Source organism: Chrysemys picta, chromosome 7 (genome assembly GCF_011386835.1).
Source record: "Chrysemys picta bellii isolate R12L10 chromosome 7, ASM1138683v2, whole genome shotgun sequence".
Lineage (NCBI taxonomy): Eukaryota > Metazoa > Chordata > Testudines > Emydidae > Chrysemys > Chrysemys picta.
In genome coordinates, this window is record NC_088797.1 from 24,929,363 (window position 1) to 24,948,552 (window position 19,190).

The window sequence follows — 19,190 nt, forward strand, 5'->3', positions numbered from 1 at the left end:
AGTGGTCTAGGGAAGTGAAACAATCATTCTATGAAGTGACAATGGATTGGAGCTGTGGCCAGTCATTGCTTGCTAAGGGATCCCTAGACCAAAACCCCAAGTAGAGAGAGAACCTGAGCGCACCACCTGGAGAAGATGGTGCATACGTGCCCTAAACTTTTCAGTAGCATCACCACCAGAATGGACAGCCCGACTATCTTGCCAGAAAGGGAGACGATCTATTGCACCAGAGAATCTGGTGAGAGGCAGCAAGAAGGCATGGTGAGCCTGGACTGGGGTAGTGAAGAAGAGCTGTTTTTGTTGATCCCTGAGAGGGGAAGGACTCTCAGGTGTGGCTGGAGAACTAAACTCTGATAGACACCAAATCACTGGGCTGCCAAAAGGAAAACTGTGAAAGACCATGTCTGCATATCTGGGAAGGTATGCCATATTAAAATCCCATTATGCCTGTGTATATTAAGCTTTGCTACATCTTTTTCTAAAAGAATTTTAAAATAAATACATCTGACGGGCACCAAAAGCATGTAACCATAATCAAAATAAACAGGCTTATCATAAACAGCTGAAAGATACACCTATAGCAAATGCTTAAATTACAAGAGAATGAAACAGCTGGTAACTTGTTTGCACTGGAGTGGCAATGAATTTCCTCCAGCAAAAGGCAGATAGTGGTATGTCCACTAGCTTCAGGCCTATTTATTCCAATAGGCCAAAATCCCACATGGGGGAAGAACAAATAACTCAGTTTGTTGTGACTCCATCTGGGGCTGTATCAGACCTTCTTCACAGAGGTAAGACGACTTTACAATAAGGTGCTTTCAAATGCCTAGACATTGCAATACACAAGCAATGCCTTACACATTCTAGCCACCCCTTGATTTTACCAGCAGTGGCTGCACAAAGTTACTATAGCTTGCAGATAGTCTTCAGCTAAAATCCAACTGAATTTCAGCAATCTACTTAATTACTGATGAAAGTTTAAGTTTTGGAGTATAATTTTGTTGCATCTTAAAGGGCAACTACACAGCTGAATAATCTTTATACACAGAATACTTTCTGGAATATCTCCTTAGCAGACAGGAAACATTTGTGAAGCTCGCTTAAATTGAGGGCTAACAAACAAACCTCAGCAACAATGCTTTCTTGCAAAGCAGAGGTTTTTTTCCATGTTTCTCATTATCAGACTTTTGCTAACAAGACAATTCAGTGACACTTGAGAAGATAAGTAAAATGCCCTATTTACACAAACATTCTTGAACCTAGCAGTGAACTACTTATATTTCTATTACATAATCCAAAAACCTACACTCCAGAAATGGTGTAACTACTTTAATATAATCTAGTTTATAATACAGAAGCGTGTACTCTCTAATTCTACAGTGGAATATATTATCCTAAAATGTATTATGGAGATGTGCAAAGAAAGTACAGTATGTATTTTTGTTCCACAAATGCTAAGTCAGATACCCAAATCCTTTAATAAAAACATACCCCAAATGAGTAAGTAATAAGGAAAAAGCTTCCACATCATTCTTTTATTTAACCTGAAACATCCACTTGGTTGTCTGCATAGTACAACTACAAGCCTGATTAGAAGAGCATCATTCATAGCGTGCAACTTTTTTCATAATTCATCTTGTTTCTAAATTCTAGAATAAGGAGAGGATGTGCAAAATCTGAAATTATGAAGTTAACCTGCTGTATCTTGACAGCCTTATACTTATGAAACTTTTAATGTTTTCTAATGGAGACAGAGGGGAAAACATAAGATAGAACCCTAAGTGCAGAATGGCAGACTCAATACCCTCAAAACAGATTAACAGCAGCAGTAGCTGACAGTTTCAAAAGGAAAGAGAAGGGGGGGGGGGGGGGAAGAAGAGGCAGAATTTACCATTTTGAAATAAAATAATCTACCTAAATTTAGTGGTATTTCCTATTAACATGAAGACTGTTATTGCAATCAAACTCTGTGGTGCAGAGTTCAAATATTCAAGAAAGTGAAAATATATGTAGCAACTAAGTTGCACTGAAGTATGTTTATTTAAAGTTAAACATTATTACATTCATTAATTGGATTTCTATTTGTGCTGTGTTTATTACCCTGAACAAATCCACTCAGCAACAGAGTATGATAAAACATAGGCCTGTTGCTTAGAAGTCTAAAAAGCTGAAGCTCAGTTACTTTGGGTATGGAGCTTGGCTTAAACTCAAGCTTCCAGAAAAAAATCTAATTGGTTTTGTATGCTCTTTGGGACAGAAACCCTGTCTTCCTGTATATGTAGAATGTGCTTACCACATTGCAGAAGCTACCGGAATACAGTAAGCAGTAATCAACCTTATCTGGTGTCAAAAAAAACCCACTGTGTCTAGTGAGAGTGATTTACAGGATGCTAGCTTTTTTTTTTTTTTAAGTATCATTGTACATGTCTTAAAATACTACTGCTAATGTAGAAGTCCTTTTGTAGTCTATCACCACAGTTTTTGGCTATCCTATAGCACAACAGGTTTCAAAGACAGTTCTTCAATTTGTGCAGGATCTTGCAGTAATGAACTAATGAATATGACTAATTGAACTTTAAATATTACATGTAGCACAGTTTGCTAAACTGCATAAAGAATTGATTGTGCTTTTTGATAATCTTATCTCTATCTTCCTTTTAAGATAGTCTAAAGAACACCAAGTGTTTAAAGTTTGACATTCCAGAGGCAAAAGGTAGCTTTTTCCTCATTAAAAAACACTGATAGCTTTAAGACTTAATAGAATTTGCAGTACTACAAGCTAAAGTTAGGGCAAACAAATCTTATGCTTCAGATTGTAAACTGCGCTCACATATGGCTCAGGAAGGAATTTCCCTGCCTAACTCCAGCACTGCACAACTGTCTAGGTCAGTAGTTCTCAACCTCTTCAATACCATGACCTATGTTACACCAGAAAAGTTTCAGGATCCACCTAGTCATAAAGAAATGGAGTGGTCATGACATTCTGCTTGAGAAATCATTATACTTTGTGTCTTACTCCCTCTCCCTCTGAAGAATGAGATACCAAATGCTACAGTATGATCCAGTAAAACAAACTATTCCACTTTGTGGCCTTGAACTGCTATCTACTTCTGAAATAATGGAACCAGACTGTAAAATGAGACCGTAGTTGTTTTTATTTACTTAGCGATGGTCAGAAGTAGGATTCAGGACAGAGCATGGAAGAATGTAAGGAATAAAATTACTTGATCTCTAACATGTTTTGCTTCAGCCAGCATTTTCTACCCAAACTAATTGTTTTAAGTAGACACAACTTTACCCTTAAAAATCAAAAAATTAAGACCTGTGCCTTATGAAAGCGTGTAGGCAAATCTAGCAGGTAAAAAGTGCAGGCTCAATAGTGAGTAATGATCTCTATCTAACTCAAAATAGACTAGACTAGCTAAAGCCTGCCACAAAACCTCCACTGAAGGACTTTCTAGACAATCAACATGTCTGAAAGACTGTAAAGGGATTAAACAAATTAACTGTATTTTGAATTGGTGTCTATAAATTAACAAGCCATCCTTACATACAGCGAGTATTTCCAACAGCAACTTTCTTTCCTTAAGATTAATGAAAAAGTATATTTAACAGAAGGGGGCAAAAACGGTTTACTCTGGATGCTAAATTATCTTGCATTTGATATCTTGAGTAAAGAATCTCTGGCTCTGAATAGTCTGTGTGGAGAGCAGAGATTCATTTGTTAAAATCAGTTTAAAAAACACTGGGATATGAAAGAAAAGACTTCACAGTGAAAGAACAGGTCAATGTTAGTTCTTTTTAGGATCAGAAGTAGTAAGCTTTTGAAGGGTCAGTCTTTCAGAGAAGACAAACCTCAGAGCTTGAACACTTGGGGTCATTAAACAACATGTGGAGCTTTTCACATGAGCAGTGGCTTAAGCCCTGGCTTCCTGGACAAATCCCAAATGGATTATATTTTGCCTACCTGAATTCCTCTACAATTTCAAGTGAATAAGGTATTTTTCTTTTGATCCTAAAATATTCAGTAGTCGTATACTTGATTAAACAACTGTTGCCTTTCAGTCCAGAGATAGCTATATTTCAATGGTGGGTGAATTGATCCTAATAGATTCTGGAAAATATTAGTAGAACATTTTTGTATCTTTGAATAGAAAGCAGTATATAAAGTAGTAAAAATTGTAATAATTCATTTGAATAATTACTATCGTGCATACCATTCTAAAAATATTTGAAGTACTTTTAAATGTAAGTTCAGAGTTATTTTAGTATTTAGAATATTAAACACAGGATTGTTCTTGGAGTTTATTTTTCCTTCCACAGCTCCTATGAGTAACAACATATTTTAAAACTTAAGTGATGATCTAGTTGTCAAAGTTCCTCTGGAAACTTCTCAGCTTTCTAGCCCACTCCCTTCTTCTGCACTTACTCTTAGATCAATACTGCTAATATGTAGCAATATAGTATGATGATTTCAAAATGTAGAGTAGTCAAACCCTTTATGGTTTTTCCCTTCACATTTTAAAAGGTCCCTATAACCATTTTATTTTAGTTAAGTATTTTAAAATATTAGTCTTTTTAATAAAAATTTCCATTTTATATAAGTAGCACTACATAACTCACCACCTTGCTAAAAATCCTAAATTAAGCTCAGAAATAGCAATATGTACACATTGTCAAATTACAACAAATCATCCTCAGTTACACTAATAAATCAAATGGTCAGTGTCAGTCAACATTGTTCTATAAGCTGACATTTGCCAGCTGATAGTGTAATAAGAGCAATGTTCACTTAGCATGAAATATTATACATTAGTGTTATATTGTTCAATGTCAAGAAGGAGATTACAAAACAGTATCTGTTTAACTCTGGTGACAGCTGGCAGCATTTATGGATATCCTGGCCTTCTTAATATCAAGCAGCAACTGATGAACCAAACAGCAAAAAATGAGTGAAGAAATCAGAGTAATTAAAAAGCTGTAAGTCAATAGCATGTATTTCTAGTCAAGGCACAGCTCTCAGAAACACTTCATGAATCCAAGCAGTCGTCATAATTTTTAAAAAATAATTTTTTACAATGTAAATTTTGGTTAAGACATAGCCACAGGATTCACATTAACAAAAACTCTTCTCAAATTGACAATGTGAAGGTGTAATATTTCAAAATAAAATGGCCTGTATTTTAAGATTAAGCTCCTAGGAACAGGAGACTCGCGCATTAAGCATCACACCGCTGCAGTGCTGTTCAAGTAAGAGTAGGGCCTTTAATGTGACCGAACTAATCACTAGGCAGAGCACACCTGCAAGGTAGGGATGACGTGAGGGGGGAAACTGACACACAGAGTGACTTCCTCCCTGCCCCCCAAGCTCACACATTTACACAGTGGCAAAGTTGCGGGGGAAGCTCGGGGTCTATTTATGGCTTGACACTGCTGTGGCTCACAGCATCAGAGACCTCCCAGCCAGACTGGAAATACAAGCGGGGCGCTCCTGTCCCCTATGCCAGGGGGTGTCCCCCAGGCCCCTGGGAGTTCGCCCCGGACATCACAGTCTCGGGTTTCTGCCCCTTCACCGCACCCAGCCACCTAGCCTGCCTCCGATCATCCCCCCGAGCTACAGAGCCCGCGGGCCCAACCTGGGGGTACCACCGGGCGCAGAGCCCCGGGCCCCGGCTCCAACCTGCGGCAGCCCCGTCCCCGCGCAGAACCCCAGGGCCGACCCGACTGGGCCCCTTTCCTCTCACCTGGGGACTGTCCTCCAACGTCTCCTCAATGGGGAGCTTGTCAATCCCGGGCATGGCGATGGCTGGGTCTCTACGGGCCGACGTGCCCACGAACCCTCCCGTGCACCCAACACTGAACCCCTCCCCCCGCCCTTCGTCAGCACAGCCACAACCCAGCCCCGCCCCGGAAATCCCGCCCCCTCCGCCGCCTTCTCATTGCTCAACGGAGGCGTCACTCTAATTACGCGTGAGGGCGGGCCTAGGGGCGAGGGCGTCGAGTGACGTATGGAGCGGCCGTGGTGCTCCGGCTGCTGCCCGCCCGCTCTCAGGTTGAGAGTGGCTGAGTCTGCTGCGTCCGCCTACGATCTCCCCGCCCAGCACAGGGGGCAGCAGGCCCAGTTTCGGGCGGCGTAGGCAGGCTCCTACCTCGGTCTCGTCAATCCAGCTCCGTCCTTACCCGGGGCGACTCCTTCCCGCAAGTGAGCGGCCTCGTCATCGCCCCGCGCTGTGTGCCTGCGAGTCCCCGTCTCAGGATATAATCGCACCCATAACCAACGCGAGTGGGTTTACAGGTCCAAAAGTTGCGAGGAGCAGGTGTTAGATGTTTCGGAGGGAGAGACGCGCACTGGGACTTCACTTTCCCCCTTAAAATGCCAGATGGTGGTCGTGCTTTTCTTCTGCTCGGGCATTTAGAATTTCACATGGTTTTGAACCTTTCTTAAACTGTGATAGCCGTCCTATGAGGAATTAGTTATCCCCACCCCCCTTCTACACTACATCTTCTGTTTAACACGTGTTGAATACAATACAGTGACTCCCCAGCACGGTTTGTTTGAACCAACATGTTACAATTATCAGAGGGGTAGCCGTGTTAGTCTGAATCTGTAAAAAGCAACAGAGGGTCCTGTGGCACCTTTGAGACTTTGAGAAGTTAGTTGAGACTAACAGAAGTAACTTTCTGTTAGTCTCAAAGGTGCCACAGGACCCTCTGTTGCTTTTCATGTTACAATTGTGTTCAGAAGCCCTATTTGCATCCTGCTATGGAAGTTAGCCTCAAACACTTTTGAGTGTCAAAGTTGTTTGTAAGAATTCCTTTTAACTCTGTTTGGACATGGTTTTAAAGCACTGTTCTGCTTCATATAGCACAACAGAATTAGAAAACCTTTTTCAAACATGCTTGTAGCTAACTGCAGTTGTTTACTAGAAGGACACATTGGCCTGTCCTGTTCCCCCCTCCCCTCGCATCATTCTTCAAAGGCCCTTTTTATAGCTTTGTGAACAGAACATCTTGACCTTGAGTATTGTATTTGTGTGGTTCCTGTAGATGTTAAAATGGATATCTAAGAGGTATGTGATATTCATACCCTAATTGCTAAACATTTTAATTTCAATTCCATTCAAAACAGGAAACAATGAGTGTGAAATGAAATACAGCAAGAAATATAAATTCAAACATTTGAAAGGTTAATGACAGGAAAAAAACAAGGAGATAAAATACATTTGAAATTGTAAAATAATAGTTTTTTAAAAAGAAATTATTTGGTGTCATTGTTGGGGAAAAAATGACCACAAGAACTTTTGATGGAAAACCAGTAATGTTTGAGTAAAGTGGTTATTATTAGGGGGTAAAAAGAAAAGAAAGGGGACTGCTTCCCCTTCTCAAGAGAAAGAGACATTTGTCAGGCAAGAAAAGAAGGGTAGGAGAATTTATATTGTTAAATAAACTCCAGTGAGTGTGGTGCAAAGCTAGGTTAGAAAGTGTGATAAGTCTGTTAGTGGAGCAAATGATTAACTAATGTACAGTATTTTCATTGTGATAAAAATTTGTTTATCATTATTTATATAAGATTCCATACTCTAAAAGAATTAGATGAGATGTAGACATTAAATCATGTAGTGGTTGGGGAAGGAAACTAGAAGTAGTAACTCAGGTTCAACTGGTTTAATTCTCAGCTACTGACCCATTATGTGGCATGTCACTTAGCCTCATTTTCTCTCTTTCTCTATCTGCAATATATGACTAATCTTGCCTATCTCACAAGGATGTTGTGAGGATTAAGATTTGCAGTAACTTTCTTATATGTCTGGTTCTCCAGATTAAAATTGTATGAAAACACTAATTCACAATCTATGAATGTCATGAATGGCTTTCCTTTTTTGAAATCAGTCAACTAGTGACCATTTAGTACAGCTGTCAAATCATGGGAATTTTTTTACTGGCGACAGTTTGTATATTTCATACAATGTGTAAGACTGAGGACATGTTTCCTTAGCAAAATCATAGATGGTAGCAAGTGGGATTTAGGAAGTGGAGTTTCTGTTGCTTCTCTCATCTATGCACCTCTTTAGATGGCAACAGTCATTTATTTTCTTTTAGGTGCCATGAAGTGAAAATAATACATCTTAAATTAGTGCTGAAGAGATGGAAGTGTGCTACAACAAAACCACAACAGACTTGGCATTAAAATGTAGAAATTTGATTTGGCACGCAGAATAATCTCAACAGGCACATGAAAAAAGGGTTCAGTCCTGCTCCTGTTGAAGTTAGCAGTAAAACGCCAATTGACTTCAAGATGGGTTCTTTTTTTATTATACCCTGCAACATAAGGGGACTTAGCTGTTTGAAATGGATCCTTGAATAAAAAAATAAGATTTGTTAATCTTCTAGTAATGTTGTTTGTATTTTTGCAATTTTTAGAAGGCAATATTATGCATGTATCTTTAGAAAGTAATTTGTTGAACAAGACTAACACTGGGAACCTGTGAACCCTAGATGGCAGTATTACTTTAGTTTCAGTTCTTCAAACACCAACTGAGTTCAACTGAGGCCTGGTCTACATTACTAGGTTAGGTCGAAATTACCCGCGTTAGGATGATTTTATAATGAATGCGTCTACACAACCAACCCCATTCTGCTGACCTAAAGGGTTCTTAAAATCGACTGCTGTACTCCTCCCTGATGAGGGGAATAGCGCTAAAATCGACCTTCTTAGGTCGAATTTGGGATAGTGTAGACGCAGTGCTGTGCAGTTCAATGGTATTGGCCTCCAGGAGCTATCCCAGAGTACTCCAATGTGACCGCTCTGGACAGGACTTTCAACTCCGATGCACTAGCCAGGTACACAGGAAAAGCACCGGGAATTTTTGAATTTCATTTCCTGTTTGTTCAGCGTGGCGAGCTCATCAACACAGGTGACCATGCAGTCCAGAATTGCAAACGAATTAAGGAGCTCAGGCAAGCCTACCAAAAGATAAAGGAGGCAAACGGTCACTCCGGGTCAGAGTCCCAGACATGCTGCTTCTATGATCAGCTGCATGCCATTCTAGGGGGGGGACCCTACCAGTACCCCACTGTTCTCCGTGGACACCTGCAAGGTGGCAGCCTCACACAACAGGGATGAGGATTTTGTGGAGGAGGAGGATGCGCAGCAGGCAACCAGAGAATCTGTTCTCCCCAGCAGCCAGGACCTTTTCCTTACCCTGGAGCCAATACCCTCCCAGGGCGTGATCGGAACACGCAGGAGGAGCTGCTGAGGTTAATGGGGGAGCAAACAGACATGATGTGGCGTCTGGTCGAGCTGCAGAAAAGGCAACTAGAGTACAGACCCCCGCCTGCCCTCCTCGCCAAGTTCCATATCCTTCTCACCCAGACGCCCAAGAACGCAGGGTGGGAGGCTCCGGGCCCACTGCCACTCAACTCCAGGGGATGGTCCAAGCAACAGAAGGCTGTCATTCAAACTGATTTGTAGTGTGGCTGCAATAAGCAATGTGGCCTTGTCCTTCCCTCCTCCCCCACCCCACCCTGTTATCAAACCCTTTGTACACCCGTAGGGTGACCAGATGTCCTGATTTTATAGGGACCGTCCCAATTTTGGGATCTTTTTCTTATATAGGCTCCTATTACCCCCACCCCCACCCCTGTCCTGATTTTTCACATTTGCTGTCCAGTCACCCTATACACCTGGGCTACCTTTTACTAGTCAGCGTTGTCAGTGATCTCAAGGTTTTTTTTTAATAAATAAAGAATTAATGGATTCAGAACAATAGGGACTTTATTTCCTGTGCCAGCTGTGGTCGAAGGGGGGGAGGGGGATTGGATTACAGGGAAGTACATTCAACACGGGGGGGGGGGTGGTTTGCATCAAGGACAAACACACAGAACTATCACATGGTAGCCTGGTCAGTCATTAAACTGTCTGTCTGTACTAGGCTAGCTTGATTATCACTTCAAAAGTTTTTTTTCTCTTAATTAATTGGCCTCTCAGAGGTGGTAAGACAACTCCCACCTGTTTATGCTCTCTGTATGTGTGTATATATATCTCCTCAATATATGTTCCATTCTATATGCATCCGAAGAAGTGGGCTGTAGTCCACGAAAGCTTATGCTCTAATAAATTTGTTAGTCTCTAAAGTGCCACAAGTCCTCCTGTTCTTCTTTTTGCGGATACAGACTAACACGGCTGCTACTCTGAAACCAGTCATTAAACTGTTTTTCAAAGCCTCTCTGATGCGCAGCATGCCTGGGTGTGCTCTTCTAATTGCCCTGGTGTGTGGCTGTTCAAAATTGGCCATCAGGCAATTTGCCTCAATCTCTCACCCCACCATAAATATCTCCCCCTTGCACGCAGCAAGCAGCAACAACAATGGGAATATTGCTTTTGCTGAGGTCTAACCTACTCAACAAACTGTGCCAACGCCCCTTTAAATGTTCAGAGGCACATTCTACCACCATTCTGAGCTTGCTCAGCCTATAGATGAACTGCTCCTTACTGCTGTCCAGGCTGCTTGTGTACAGCTTCATGAGCCATGGGAGCAAGAGGTAGGCTGGGTCCCCAAGGCTAACTACTGGCATTTCAGCATCCCTAATGGTAATTTTCTGATCTGGGAAGAAAATCCCTTCTTGCAGCTTTCTGAACAGCCCCGAATGCCGAAAGATGTGAGCGTCATGCACCTTTCTCGACCATCCCACATTGATGTTGGTGAAACGGCCCTTGTGATCCACCAGTGCTTGCAACACCATTGAGAAGTATCCCTTGCGGTTTATGTACTGTTTGGCAAGGTGGTCTGGTGCCAAGATAGGGATATGTGTTACGTCTATTGCCCCACCATAGTTAGGGAACCCCATTGCAGCAAAGCCATCCACTATGACCTGCACATTTCCCAGAGCCACTACCCTTCTTAAAAGGGTATTGATTGCCCTGGCTACTTGGATCACAGCAGCCCCCATGGGACACTTGCCCACTGTGAATTGATTCCCAACTGACCGGTAGCAGTCAGGCATTGCAAGCTTCCACAGGGCTATCGCCACTCACTTTTCAACTGTCAGGGCAGTCTCATCTTGGTATTCCTGCGCTTCAGGGTGGGGGAAAGCAACTCACAAAGTTCCATGAAAGTGACCTTACACATGCAAAAGTTTCATAGCCACTGGGAATCATCCCATCCCTGCAATACCATGCAGTCCCACCAGTCTGTGCTTATTTGCCGGGCCCAGAATCGGCGTTCCACTGTATCAACATGCCGCAATGCCGCCATGATATCCCAATTGCCACATCCTGGGCTTTCAGAAACGTGTGTGACCATGTCCTCCTCACAATCTTCCTCGTGCTGGTGGCTCCTAGCCAGGTTCTGCACATACTGCAGGATAATGCGCGAGGTGTTTACAATGCTCATGAAAGCAGTGCGCAGCTGAGCAGGCTCCATGGCGTCTGCACGGATAACCCAGGAAAAAAGGCACGAAATGATTGTTTGCTGTTGCTTTCAAAGAGGGAGGGAGGGGAGACTGACGACATGTACCCAAAATCACCCACGACAATGTGTTTGCCCCATCAGGCATTGGGAGCTTAACCCAGAATTCCAATGGGCAGTGGGGACTGTGGGATAGCTACCCATAGTGAACCACTCCGTGAGTCGATGCTAGCCACGGTATTGAGGACGCACTCCGCTGACCTAATGTGCTTAGTGAGGACATGCACGATCAACTGTATAAAATCACTTACTAAAGATCGACTTCTATAAAATCAACCTAATTTTGTAGTGTAGACATGCCCTAAGACTCAATGGCAGAATGCTGGCCTCCTTTGTGAAAGTACTCCTGGGAGCTACCACATCTGCTTGCTTACCTGATAAGGGTATTATGGACCCAGTCCTGCAAGTTGCTGAGTACATCCAACTGTGAGTTGAGGGCATTCAACCCCCAGAAACTTCCTCTGGTTGTAGGAAGCTCTGCACTGCAGGGTGGGAGGGGGTTAGGTGCGGAGGGTGGGGTGTGGTGAAGCTCAGTGGGGTGGGGTTCGGGTGTGGGGGGATTCAGATTTACAGGGTTGGGCTGACAGGTAGCGGCTCCCAGTACAATGACCCCTCCCCCCAAGCCCACCTCCGCATCAGGAGACCCCCGAACCCACACTCTGACCTGAACCCCCTGCATTGGGAGACCCCCCCCACCTGGACACCCCACCCCACTGAGCCCCAACCAGCCACACCCTGACCCCCTACCCCATCAAGCCCCTCTCCCCCAGGCTCCCTCCCCCGCCCCGCCTGAGCCCTAACCACCTTCACATGGACTCTCTTGCAGAGTCCCAGTCCACCTGCACCCAGAACCCCCCACTGAGCTGCCTGCACCCAGCCTGTGCCACACAGAACCTTGGTACTCTTGAGGGAATTCTGCACCAAACAATTATAAAAATTAAAATTCTGCAAAGTTCTGCATATTATATTTGTCAAAATAATACAGTAACACAATAATCATATAATCACACCATTTTCAATTATTTTGGCAATTTATTTCAAAATACTTGTCAGCAAATAATTGAAAATGGTGTGATTATTTTGTGTTTACTTTGACAAATAAAATATGCAGAATTTTAAAATATTATGCACAGAATTTTTAATTTTTTGGTGCAGAATTCGCTCAGGAGTAAACTATGTAGACCTTTTAGCAGTTGCTTTTGAGGAGGTAAGGAGCATATAATTAAATGCTCCTATTATCCCTACTGACACTTATCTTTCTAGAAAGTTTTTTAGTAGCCCTTTAAAGAGAAATAAGATTTCATTACATAATTTATTTTTATAAAGCGAGTTACCATATTTTGGACTTCTTACAATTCATGTTTCTAAGATGATCCCATCAAGCCATCATTGTAAATGAGATATTTACTTTCCTTATAGTTCCTTGTCCATATTTTTTTTAACTTGCCATAGGAATAAGTAATGGGCTATGTTTGAAGGCCAGCCGTTATTTGTATTATAGTCATTAATGGTTTTCTACACTTGAAAAAAATCTGACCCATAATTCTCCACTCGTGCAGCAGTATATGATTTTTGGTCAGATTGATATACTGAGCCTCCCATTATATTTTTTATGTTATATTTTAAAAAGAATACCAGTGCCTTCTGCAGTAGTAGGCAGTGTTGTGAACTCCTGAGATTTTTATCACAAATCTCATATTTGGTGATTTTCCTAATGGTCCAGTTCCCAGTCATGAGATTACATGAAAATCTCAGCTTTCATTTTTGTAAAAAGCAAGCTTCTAGCCCTTATGATTATGGAGAAAAGCTTGAAAACACGAACTCTAGAGGTCACAAACCAGAAGGCAAATTAAAAGAACCCAAAATTTACTTATTTTAAAAACTGCATAATTTTTAAATCATTCTCATGGTCTTTTGAGACCTGAAATGATTTTTGAACTCTCAGATTGGCAATACTGGGTAAACTCTTTGATTATGCTAATCCTGTGAGTATAATTGAACTATACTTACAAAATTATGAAAAATGTTCTCTATGTAGCATTACTGTTTCACAGCTCTCTGGATACTCAAGCCATTTTATTCAGCAAGGATAAAATTCACCCCGTGTAGAGGGCCAATACAAGGACTATGACTAACTTAAATCCAACATAAAGTGCTCAAAATTGAGCTGTGTGGTCACAAGGGCATATATCATGGTATAAATTAAATTCCATCCTGATTAAATTTATTCTTCAAAGATTTATGTTCTTCATAATCTAGTGTAATAGGTACACTGTCTTGCATCTTTATTTTAGTTTTTATGAAACCTTCAGCACATGCTTTTGTGAATCGATAAAGATACTTTGTGTATGCTTCCTTGTGCTGTCTCATCAGCTCCTATCTCTCAAGGTTAGCAGGGTCTGGCTGGGTCAGTCCTTGGATAGGTAAGACCTTTATTTAATAGATAATGTGGTCAACGGTGTTGGAAATCGTGATTCAGTAAATTGAAACTCAATACCTTAAGTTAGTACTGAAGCAGTACCTTATCATGGTGTTAGGGGGGCACCATGCTTCAATAGCTGCTGTCTTACAGTAATGACATGGCCAAGAGCAACAGGATGAATATATATAGTTCATGAATGATCTTTTCAGATCTGCTTGAAATGATGGGTATATCATATAGATCTTTAATTTCCCAGAATTTCATGGTCTCCTTAACTGTAGCAGAATAACAGTTGCATGTTTCCATATGGTAGGTATTTATTTGATCAAAATTGTGGAAATAGATTTATATCCAACTATATGTTTATACAGGAAGGTGACAGAGCAGGGATAAATGCCAACAAGAGGTCCTGATTCTTCCCGTGAATGCACACTGCTCCAGTTGGTGATCTACCTGTGTGCATCAGAGGTCAGAACTTGATTTAAAGGTTGCAAACTCTGAATCCTCCTACACTTACATTTAAAATTCTATTTAATTTTTGCAGCTTTTTTCAAATAAAGTTTTAGAATAAGAAAAATCAGGGAAATGTGTAGAGAGATGTTCCAGAACCAAAACCTGGATCCAAATACCCCGAGCTTTGATGGTGTTTGAGACTTGAACCTGAATCCAGATATGAATTTTATATATGTCACCTTCTTTATAATGGGCCAAACCACAACTCTGGATTCAAACAACTGTGAATTTTGTAAAAATGCTTGAACTCATCTCCAATTCTCTATTTTTGGTTATTTTAAATATTAACACTGATGACTGATGTAAACACCCATTGGTTTAAAACAAATAAACAAGAGATTACAATGAAAGGCTGGTAGAAAAAAGTGCTCTGACTTTAATCAAAAAATTAAAATACAGTGATTCCATTACTTTTAAAATGTTTATTACAAATGTTTTAAAGAATGTTTTGAGATTTTCACATTGCTATCTTTTGAGAAAACTGCACCAAAATTATTTTAATAGGAAAATGAAGCAAGTGAATGCATTAATTATTTATTTAAATACTTGGTGCAACTGTTCCTGTTAACTAATCCAGGCACTTGGAAGGCAATTACACTGAGCTTTGACAACATTGCCAACCCACTGCAGTGTGCCTTGTGCCAAACACTATTGTTGTTTTATTGACCACGTTCACCATTACATATGCATATGAAAAAACAGAGGCATTTTCATCAGGATTACCCTAATAGCATTAAGAGATTATTTTTAAAATTTCCTTGGAAGAAAATTCACTTAAATGAGATTACTTATTACTTGACTGGTTTCCTATCATGCTGCTATGTTTAGGTAAGTGGAGTCCATTAGACTATAAAGTTTTTTTAAAAACTGATTTTATACATTAACGATTTCAAATAAAAGAGAAGTACTATATTTGTGCATAGCTTCTTTTGAGAAAGTTAAGTCGATGTTCTGGTTAGGAGAGATAACACTTTTTGTCCCTCTTGGTGGCCCCCCTAGTGTCGCCATTAGTTGCTAATTACTTGCAAACAAATAAACAATTAACTCCTCGTGCCTCTTGGTGGGAGAGTCTTCATTGACATGCTAAAACTTTCTAATAAAAGATTTTAATTAATGACGTTGCAAATCCAACCCCCTTGCCAACACAGCTAAAAGGAGGACCTGCAAGAAAATGCAAGTACAATTCATGTTGTGCATAGACTGAAGGTGAAAGAATGGCAAGTACATCATTATGTGCTTCTGATACAGCAGTGTCTCAAAATCTTCAGAAAGTATCCAGTTTTGTGGAAACTAAAACCACACATTGCTCATTTTCCATTGAAAGCATTTTGGGATTAGAACAGAAAAAAGATGGCATTCCAGCTGCGATACCTCACAGACCGTGGATGGATACATGCAACAATTTAGGTATGTCATCAGCTTCAGTTGTCTATTGTCTTAACTTTTTACCCTATGTTAAGTTTTATGTATTATCAAGGATATGTTTCAATAAGCACCTCAGTATGATTAGATGTATACTTAAAACATTAGATTATCACTTATTTTGTTACAGGCTTGCATTTTAATATAACAGTCTCATTCAAAAATTGGCAAATACAGATTTATTAATTTAAATTCTATATTTTTATGTTTTTAGGAGAAGACACTAGTCAGTGTCTGCAGACCCCTGTCATTTCCTGTGAAGGGCCATTATTTCATGTTAACAGTTACCCGATGCTGGAGGAAAGAGTTTTGAAATGTGAAAAATATTTTTCAGCCACTGAAAGGCTATCTTACAAAAGGGAACTGAGCTGGTACAGGGGTAGGAGACCAAGAACTGCTTTCACTAGAAACCAGGTGGGGATTCAGTTACATTACTTTATTTATAAATAGATATGTTTTGCTATATTCATTTGTTGAGTAAAATGCATTCAACAATAGGAAGCATGTAATGAGTAGCTGATAAAATATTGTAGATCTATTGGATAAAGAGGCAGAGATGTACATATGCAGTTAAGGACTGGTGTTAATCTAGGGTAATTTCACTAATTTCATTTGATTTACGCTGGTATAAATGAGATTGGAGTCTGGCCCAAAAAATTGTTGGGAAAGGCTTTTACTTGAACTGACAGACTTTCTCTGTGTCCTACAATGTAAAATTTTAAATTGTTTAATGGATTGTTTGCTTATTCTCCTCAGATTGAAATGCTGGAAAATGTTTTTAGAGTGAACTCCTATCCTGGCATTGATGTTAGAGAAGAACTAGCTCACAAACTAGATTTAGATGAAGACAGGATCCAGGTAACTTAATTTAAAAATATATTATATTCTGCGATCACATGATGTCTCCTCAGCTATGATGTAAGTAGGTGGATGGGATAACCATGTGAAAATTGCATTTATTCTTAATGATCCTTAGTCATTAGTGTATTATTAGATAGGTACTATATTGGCAGTAATTTGTAGTGGGGAAACCAGTGAAATTTCTACTCCCTCTCAGTCTCCCCTTCTCTCTGGCACCGATATGACATTCATCGCTGTAATACTTCAGTGTCATCCTCCTTGACCATCACAAAGCTTTCCCCCTACTGAACACTCAGATTGAAATCCAGGTCCCATTGAAGTAAATGGGAATTTTGTCACTGACTTCAGTGGGGCCAGGATTTCATTCTCCGATCCCAGGTTTGAAAACCTTTCCTACAATGGGTTTGGAACCATGTTTGAAAACTAAATAAATACAGTTAAGCAAATGGATAAATACATTTCAAGCAGGGTTTGGCTAGCCAATTTAGACAGGACAAAACTGTTTTAAAGTCACATTTGAGACTCTGTCTCATTTGGTTCAAAGCTCGGTGTGCATAGGGATTTTAAGGTCTGATCCAGAGCCCATCAAAGTCAATAGAAAACCTCCCACTGACGTCTTTGGACTTTGGATCAGACCCTTAATGTTCACTAAGGGTTTGATCAACTTCCATTGAAGTCAGTTGGAGGGTTTGTCATAAAAGTTGGATCAGGCCCTACTAACTTATACTGCAAGGGTTTAAGCACTTCTGGGAGTTATTGAGTATCCTGAACTTCCACTGATTCCTCTGGGAGTTCAGAATGCTCAGAATCTTCCTGGATCAAGCCCTGAGGGTCCAGACGTGTTTCATTGAAGTTGATGAAAGTTTTGCCGTTAACTTCAGTGGGAAACAAAGTAGGTCCTTATCTTCCAGTTCAGCTAGGAAATGCGATGAGTCCTTTGTCTATAATTTTCTCTGCCTTACATCATTATTTATTAAAATTATTACAGCTCACCGTCTACCTTCATCTGTAGCTTTGAAACTTCCAAGCTGCTTCAGATTCCAAATTATCAAAATTTCACAAATTATTTCACTGTATGGTTGTACTGATATTCTTTATTAACTTCAAACCTGGCCTGCATACAGTGTTGCTTTTAAAAGGAAAAATTACCCATTCTAAGAAATGTGCATTTTATTTCAATTGTAGATCTGGTTCCAGAATCGCCGTGCAAAGCTGAAAAGATCCCACAGAGAATCTCAGTTTATAATGGTGAAAAACACTTTAACCTCCAACCTGCTGGAATAGGAAGAAGCCAGCTAGTTCACCATTCTTCTACCACAATAGAACATGAAGAATTATTGGAACTTCATAATTTGCATTATTAAGCAATGATAATGTAATATTTGTACTTTGATATTTGCATCTAGTTTTGAAAGATTATCATGATTTTCATTAGAATAAACTGTAAATACTTCATTATGACATGCCTCATATTATAATTGCACTTTTTGTAAAAAAATAAAATAAAAAGTTTTCCATATATTTTAATAAATATTTTCCAAAACATGTAAGATATTTTTGCAGATAACAAACGTTAATACACTAGATCCTGAGCTGATGTAAATCTGAATAATTTACTTGAAGACAATGGAGCTACACCAATTTATACTAGTTGATTTGGTCCTGTGTGGTTACTGATTTCAGAAAATTCATCAGGAATACATGAAAAAAGTGACCAATTTTTTTGTTTTGTTTTGTTTGTTTAACAAAGCTTCAAATATTTTTAAAGGTAGAAGTAAAAAATCATTTAAAGTACACAATTATGCAAAAATGCTACTGCTGTTACAGCAAATTTAGCTTCGGTATTTTACTGGAATGAAATAGCTTTTCAATGTTTGCAGTATAGAGTTGAAATTTTAAAAAATGATACAATATACTTGTTTTTATGAGACATGCTAGCTATTTATAAATGGAAAAACCTAGAGAACAGTAACAATGTGTGGCATTTGTATAATTTATTTTAGCTAAACCAATTAAACTGAAAACCAGTTTAAAATGTCATTCTTATGGACGTCATATTTTCTCATGTTTTAATTAATGTGAATTTAGCTAATATTTGCCTAGTTAATATTACCAGCTTAACTATGTCCCATCCAAATGGTTTTATCAGTATTAATGATCCAGTCCTGTGAAGTACTGAGTGCCCCCGGTAACTCATGAGAAAATTCACAGGATCAAACCCATTTGAGATTAGATATATTGTTTCCTTGTTTATTCATTCTCGTATCCAATAATACTGGATGAAGTTTATAGTGGTAAAGATTTTTATCAGCTGATATATGGAAACCAAGCATCCTGACATTTGATTTTGAATTAACCCAAAGTCAATGTACATAGTCCCATCTACAAAGTAAAACCTTTAATTTATATTACATGGCCCTGATTCAGGAAATCTACATTCATCCCTGTTGAGCAAAGTATTAACATACTTAACTGTTAGTATATGGTGAAGTCTCATTGCTTTC

At 39.8% G+C, this 19,190-nt stretch overlaps 2 protein-coding genes across 9 annotated transcripts in view; one reads left to right on the forward strand and one right to left on the reverse strand.

Moving 5' to 3' along the window:
* Positions 1 to 5,912, reverse strand: part of APPL1 (adaptor protein, phosphotyrosine interacting with PH domain and leucine zipper 1) — a 55,185-nt gene extending 49,273 nt beyond the window's left edge. For 3 of the 7 annotated variants that reach the window (XM_065550980.1, XM_042849791.2, XM_005288347.4), the window contains exon 1: positions 5,745 to 5,884. In XM_065550980.1, the coding sequence (XP_065407052.1) occupies positions 5,745 to 5,798 (54 nt within the window). In that variant the 5' untranslated portion in view covers positions 5,799 to 5,884. Of the gene's footprint in view, positions 1 to 5,744 lie in introns of all 7 variants that reach the window. The other 4 variants (XM_065550982.1, XM_065550981.1, XM_008167988.4 and 1 more) reach the window with 2 other exon arrangements.
* HESX1 (HESX homeobox 1) lies at positions 636 to 18,813 on the forward strand. 2 transcript variants are annotated; one of them, XM_065550985.1, is made up of 4 exons: positions 636 to 791; positions 16,040 to 16,239; positions 16,582 to 16,683; positions 17,872 to 18,813. In XM_065550985.1, the coding sequence occupies exons 1-4, from the start codon at positions 641 to 643 to the stop codon at positions 17,968 to 17,970; spliced, it is 552 nt and encodes a 183-aa protein (XP_065407057.1). In that variant the 5' UTR covers positions 636 to 640; the 3' UTR covers positions 17,971 to 18,813. The 2 variants fall into 2 exon arrangements, with proteins under 2 accessions (XP_065407057.1, XP_005288600.1); XM_005288543.3 differs by lacking the exon at positions 636 to 791 and adding an exon at positions 15,317 to 15,810.
* The last annotated feature ends 377 nt before the right edge of the window (positions 18,814 to 19,190 follow it).

Excerpts from the sequence above, each read along its gene's own strand:
- HESX1 (XM_005288543.3), top strand. The coding sequence starts at position 15,618 with ATGGCAAGTACATCATTATGTGCTTCTGATACAGCAGTGTCTCAAAAT. Across the intron at positions 15,811-16,039 it reads GGATACATGCAACAATTTAG|GAGAAGACACTAGTCAGTGT; the intron begins GTATGTCATCAG and ends TTATGTTTTTAG. Across the intron at positions 16,240-16,581 it reads CTGCTTTCACTAGAAACCAG|ATTGAAATGCTGGAAAATGT; the intron begins GTGGGGATTCAG and ends TATTCTCCTCAG.